Below are 6,703 nucleotides of genomic sequence, written 5' to 3' on the forward strand. Positions count from 1 at the left end.
CTAATTTACTGTGTTGTGAATGGCCTGCCTGTTAGGTGCTTGATGATTCCATTTCCTTGAGAGCACTTCATGGGAGCCTTGGAGAAAAGTTAGCTGCTGATGTCAGGTTCACCACCTCCTGCAGTTTTTCCTTTTGTTTTCTTCTCACCATGAACCTCTTGCTGTGTCTCATGAGAAGGGCAGCAGCACAGCACCTGTGGATTGGTTGTCCTTACAAATAGAGGCATGGTACTCCATGGTGGGGCGAGCCGGTAGATTGTAGTCTTTTCCTGCCTTCCATTCTGTTTTTAAAATTTTATCATTCTGTGTACTCTTTAATATCCATCCTCTTTCTCAATTGAGGATGCTTCTAGACCAGTGTGCCTGCAGTGCTAGAATCCAGACTAGTGCTTAGGAGACCTGGTCTCTGGATTTCATGACAGTCAGTGTAACCTCACAGATTTGCAAATAAAGAATAAGGGAAGGAGACCCATCCTACCATGAGTTAAGGATGCTTTGCAGCAGCACCTATGATAATGAAAACAGCTAGCAGTGTCCCAAAATAGTGGTTCCTAAATAAATATTTTCTGTCCCTCTATCTCTGGGTCTGGTTTTTGTACATTTAGAGATTTAGATTAGGCATCAGCAAACTTTGGCCCACAGCCTGCTTGTTGTAAATAAAGTTTTATTAGCACACAGCCGTGCTCCTTGGTACACACGTTGTCTGTAGCTACTTTTGTGCCACAGGTGCAGAACTGATTACGCTGAGTTCAACAGAGGCTATGAGGCCTGCAAAGTGACATTTATTACCTGGTCCTTTAAAGAGAGTTTGCTGATCCTGGTCTATACCAGATGATCTGGAAGGTTCTTCAGACTCTGAAAAGTCTGTGAAGGTGTAGCTGCTATTCCCACTGAGGATTAAAGTGCTGAAGATCATTTATCCTGTCTGCTCACAGTGGGCACTAGAATTTCAGGGAGAAAGATGGAAAAGCGGCTCTTATGGGAGACTAAGATACAGCAAGTTCCTTTCCAGGAAACTGAACAGGCTATCTGGAGTTCTTCCAGATTTGTTCCTGGTAGAACTCCATTCACACTGGAGATACCGCTGGGTGAATGTCGCTGTGTTCACTCTCCCTTCTCCTTTTCAAGGTTTGAGAAACTCTCCAAGACCCCTCTTGGTGGCCGGTCCCTCCAATACAGGAAGTAGCGACTCAGATGGTGGCCTTTTTGCCGTCCCAACAACTTTGCCACCCAACAGCCGACACGGGAAGCTCTTCTCTCCCAATAAAGAGACGGAATTGACTTTCCTTCAGCACCTGAACTCCATCAGCGTAAGTGCGGGCACTGCTCCCCCCTTTCCCTGCCCCCCTCCACCCCCGGCTGCCTGCAGACCCATGTGTGTGGAGAAAACACTCTCAGGGTGCTGTTTTCCTCACAGATGCAGTCGGATTTCTTCTTGCCAAAGCCCCGGAAGCTGCAGAACCGTCACCTGCGGAAGCCACTGGTGGTCCAGGTCAGGCCCCCCGGTCAGGTCTGCACCGGCCGGCCTCCCCGTCCCACTGACCAAGCTGCCCTGACACACTGGTTTTCTCCCATGTTTCGGGTATTCATGTGAAATGGGGAACCCCTACCCCTCTGCATTTTTATGCATAGGCTAAATAAAGTAATAACAGTGACCCCAACTGTACCTGAAAATAATCTTTGCACAACATCAAAACTGCTTGCAAAAAAAAAAAGTTCTGGGGATTCGAGTCCCACGTATGTCCCAGATTGGGATATATTTGAGGACTCTCAGAACATCTATTTATAAATACATAGTCAGTGGAGGCAGTTGGCAAGGTATATGGTTTGGCCAGAGGTCAGACCTCTCTGAAACACCAGGGGGACCCCTAGATGTCTCCTACAGACCAGAGGGGAGATCCAGGAATGAGAGGCACGCGAGAAATAGGGCAGTTTTATTCAGAGGCAAAATGATGAAAGAGATGAAGCTGGAATTCTGAAATGACTATGGATGTAGGAAGTTACACAACATGCATTGTTTTTGGATAATGCAAAGGTCTCCTTTTGTTAGACCCTTCAAAATCTTTTGAGACTAATTTATTTAGATATGAGACATTGCATGGAAGGTCTTAGCAAGGAAGTCATATTCTAAATCCCAAGTTTTTGGGTATCTATGTACAGACTACAGTTGACCCTTGAACAACGCAAGGGGTTAGGGGTGCTGACCAAAAATCCGTGTATAACTTTTGACTCCCCCAAAACTTAAGTTGTCCCTCGGTATCCGCAGGGGATTGGTTCCAGGACCCCCCACGGGTACCAAAACCGCGGATACTCAAGCCCCCTATATAAAATGGCGTAGAACAGTGCACACAGTCGGCCCTCCACATCCGCGGACTCCCAACCGCGGATCGAAAACAGTACAGGTATTTATTGAACAAAATCCGCCTGTAAGTGGACCCGCACAAGCTCAAACCCGCGTTAGGGCCAACTGTCAGTTAGCGTTAATGCATTTGGTTTTGGTGTATTTCGTGAAGTTACATCAATCCCCGCCCTGGCTGAGTGGGGAGCTCCATAGCCATTAGGTCCAGGGTCACAAACCAGGTCACCTGTGTGGCTTGTGATTATTGTTTTCTGTTTTGTTTTAAAACACTTTTATTGATATGTAATTCACATACTATGACGTTCACCCATTAAAGTGGCTTTTAGTATATAGTTTAGTGGCTTTTAGTATATTCACAGGGTTGTGCAACCAGCACTACTATCTAATCCCAGAACATTTTCAGCATTCTTAACAGAAAGCCCGGAGCCATCACCCACACTGCCCCGGCAGCCACGAATGTCCTTTTTGTCTCTGGATTTGCCTGTTCTGGGCATTTCGTATAAATGGAATCACATACAATATATGGTCTCTTCCATTTACTGTTTCTATGAAAAGTTTAATTGGCGCTTGGCCACCATTCTCCATTTCCCTGCCGTCCACAGCTGCTTTCACACCCAGCGTGGACATGAGTAGCTGCGGCAGAGACCATATGGCCCCAAAGCCTATAAAGTATTTCTCACCTGCCCCTTGGAGGAAGTGCATTTGCAGCAAAGGTGGCAGCTCCCGACCTTGTTAACAAGGCACCCCACTCACTGCCTCTTGGCAGCCGAGCATACCTGTGGCCCTTCCTGTCAAGGGTGCAGCCCCAGCAGCACCTCCTCTGCTCTGTGCCAACACCCTGGGGCGCTTCTGAGGGGCGTGGAGGTGTCTTCTGTGCATCAGCAGAGTCAGTTACGCACTCAGAGCCGGAGGTCCTTGGGACACTTTTATGTTGACAGATACTTTCTGCTAATGTTTTACTTCAATGACAGTTACAGCAATTAATCTAATTTCTTCAGATGGTAGTCATTCCATTGGAACTTCATTATTCACACNGTCGGGGCTGGGGCCTGAAGGGCCACAAGAGGTACAGGGGGAGGTACGGGGCTGCTGAGTGAGCAGAGCAGGGGCTGTGCTGAGAGAGAGGACAGGGGTTCCATAATTCATGGGAAGATCCCTGCAGGTGGGTATTGGGCGTGGGTGCCAGGCAAGAAAGAGGAGGAGGATGGGTGGTGATGTCACCAGGGTGAGAATGGTTGTCGCTGGAAAGGGGGTGTGTCTGCAGGGACCCAGGCATAGAGGCAGCGGCCTTAGGCAACAGCCTACAAAACCCCTGGGGTTGGGATTTTGACTCAGCAGAGGGCTCTTCAGCTGTGATTGTGATTAATTCTGGGTTATCTGTATTTCCTTTTTCTGACTTACAATCAGAAGAGGCCAGTGCAGTCATCTTAGTCTTGCTTTATGAAAAGGCGAATCACGGTCACTTGCCATTTAACATCATCTTCTGTCAGCTGGAGTACCCCCTGGGCGGGTGGAAGTGCCCACTCTCTCAGCTGTCAGTCCCTCTCTCTCTCCCATCACTCCCTGACGGTTTGCCTGTCCATGCGACCTGCCTGTGGGCAGTGAGGACAGAGGTTTCAGGAGGGAGAGTGGTGGTTCCCCTGAGTGTCTGCCTGACTGGTGTTTTTTTGTTGTTTGTTTTTTAATTTTATTGGGGAACAGTCATGGGCATTGGTTACACATTGCTTTCATGCTACAATGGCATAGTTGACTCTTAAGGAGGGCGCAGCTCACAGTGGCCCATGTGAGGATGGAACCTTGGTGTTATCAGCATGATACTCTAACTTATTGAGCTAACGGGTCACCCCCACCCCCACTTGTGGCTTTGAGCGCTGGCGCTGCTGAGCAACGCAGGGATGCCGACTTTTGCCACCATCAAACTGGGGTCTCTGGGCCTTTGTTGTCCCTCTGAACTCAGGGAGATCTTGTGCCTCTTGCTCTGGGGCACTCCTTCCAGAACCTTCGTTCACGGCTGAGTTTGGCCATTATTTTGGCCCATTTCTGTCCTAGGCTCCAGAAGCGAACACCGGCTCCACGGCCTCGGTGAGGCCCACCCAGGAGGAGCAGTCAACGACTCCCCCAGGAAAGGTGGTGACCATCAGCTCCCGGAGCCCCCGCTGCCCTCGAAACCAGTCTGCCCTCCGCAACAGCAAGACCTTCTCTCCCAGCTCCGCACCTTGCCCCTCAGGTGAGGCTTGGCAGCCACGCTCACCCAATCCCCACCATCCTGGGCGGCCCGCAAGGCAGGGCGGCTGTGCCCGAGCTGAGGTGCAGGGATGCCTGAGGCCTGGCCCCAGTCAGCCAGCCACGGTCCAGCAGGTGGGGCAACGGTACAGAACTCACCACCTCAGGGAAGGTGAGCCTGTCACCAAGGGCTTTGGGATCCTGGGGCCGCGGGAGCTGGCGGGAAATGTGGGGTGGCCCTTGCCAGTCTGTTCACTTTGGGGGATCTTGCTTTGTGAGGTCAGCAGAAGCCTCTATAACATGGTGAGTTGGTGGCTTAAAGTTTGAGAAAGCTTTGTTCTTTCTGAATCTTCTAGAAACTTTTTCTTCACATCTAAAATATTAAAGAAGCCTCAAATTAAAAAAAAAAATCAAATGTTAAAGAAGACTTTAGTCGAGGAATTCTCCAGCACTTTAACACAAGCCTTGGAAAGAGGCTGACCTGCCAGTTTGTGGCATTCCTTTATCCCAGTTGTATATCTTGGGAGAAATTTAACTTAATTGGGTTACTGAGTACATAAAACACCAGAATCAACATTGAACCATTTCCCTAAGGCATCGATTTCCCTTGCTTAGGATTTTTGTAATAAAACATGAATTATTATGGCTAGAATCATGAACTCCGTGTGAATTTTAAAGGGTAGAAGTAAGAAACCTGCCCGCGTTCTGCAGCCCTGCCCACCAGGCCCTGGGCGTAAGTCCATGCTGGGTGCATCGGAGCCCCGCTCCTTCCCCACACTCCTCAAAGTCCTCCGGCTTTCCCCGAGACTGAACTGATGTGATGGGGAGGCAGAAACTGAGTGCTGGAGAGTTCCTTTGTGTCCTGTACCCCAGAAGGCCCCCACACCAGACAGGAAGGGCGTCGTAACTGCCCGTGTAGGCAGACGTTCTCACTGCAGAACCTTGGACGGCCTGGACTGCGCAGGGTCTTTGCCATGGTGACCGGGGTGCATCATACAAGAAGCGGTCCCACCTCTGTTCTTACTCTGATCTAGACAGGTGCCCCAAAACCTGTCGTAAGTTTCTGGCTGAACAGACCTAGTGTCCTAATGTGTTAATGGTCTCTGGGATTATTTTCCATTCAGAGAGTGTCACTGCTTTCATGTATTCCCTAATTTACTGTGTTGTGAATGGCCTGCCTGTTAGGTGCTTGATGATTCCATTTCCTTGAGAGCACTTCATGGGAGCCTTGGAGAAAAGTTAGCTGCTGATGTCAGGTTCACCACCTCCTGCAGTTTTTCCTTTTGTTTTCTTCTCACCATGAACCTCTTGCTGTGTCTCATGAGAAGGGCAGCAGCACAGCACCTGTGGATTGGTTGTCCTTACAAATAGAGGCATGGTACTCCATGGTGGGGCGAGCCGGTAGATTGTAGTCTTTTCCTGCCTTCCATTCTGTTTTTAAAATTTTATCATTCTGTGTACTCTTTAATATCCATCCTCTTTCTCAATTGAGGATGCTTCTAGACCAGTGTGCCTGCAGTGCTAGAATCCAGACTAGTGCTTAGGAGACCTGGTCTCTGGATTTCATGACAGTCAGTGTAACCTCACAGATTTGCAAATAAAGAATAAGGGAAGGAGACCCATCCTACCATGAGTTAAGGATGCTTTGCAGCAGCACCTATGATAATGAAAACAGCTAGCAGTGTCCCAAAATAGTGGTTCCTAAATAAATATTTTCTGTCCCTCTATCTCTGGGTCTGGTTTTTGTACATTTAGAGATTTAGATTAGGCATCAGCAAACTTTGGCCCACAGCCTGCTTGTTGTAAATAAAGTTTTATTAGCACACAGCCGTGCTCCTTGGTACACACGTTGTCTGTAGCTACTTTTGTGCCACAGGTGCAGAACTGATTACGCTGAGTTCAACAGAGGCTATGAGGCCTGCAAAGTGACATTTATTACCTGGTCCTTTAAAGAGAGTTTGCTGATCCTGGTCTATACCAGATGATCTGGACGGTTCTTCAGACTCTGAAAAGTCTGTGAAGGTGTAGCTGCTATTCCCACTGAGGATTAAAGTGCTGAAGATCATTTATCCTGTCTGCTCACAGTGGGCACTAGAATTTCAGGGAGAAAGATGGAAAAGC

General features: G+C 48.6%; 1 protein-coding gene across 1 annotated transcript in view; it reads left to right on the plus strand.

The window, feature by feature from the left end:
* CRAMP1 (cramped chromatin regulator 1) overlaps positions 1-6,703 on the plus strand; it is a 68,336-nt gene that overhangs the window by 50,085 nt on the left and 11,548 nt on the right. The window contains exons 12-13 of the mRNA XM_019648454.1: positions 1,079-1,310; positions 1,418-1,492. Of these exons, the coding sequence (XP_019503999.1) occupies positions 1,079-1,310; positions 1,418-1,492 (307 nt within the window). The remainder of the gene's footprint in view (positions 1-1,078; positions 1,311-1,417; positions 1,493-6,703) is intronic.

The sequence above is a fragment of the Hipposideros armiger genome, unplaced genomic scaffold (genome assembly GCF_001890085.2).
Source record: "Hipposideros armiger isolate ML-2016 unplaced genomic scaffold, ASM189008v1 scaffold_126, whole genome shotgun sequence".
NCBI classification, from domain to species: domain Eukaryota; kingdom Metazoa; phylum Chordata; class Mammalia; order Chiroptera; family Hipposideridae; genus Hipposideros; species Hipposideros armiger.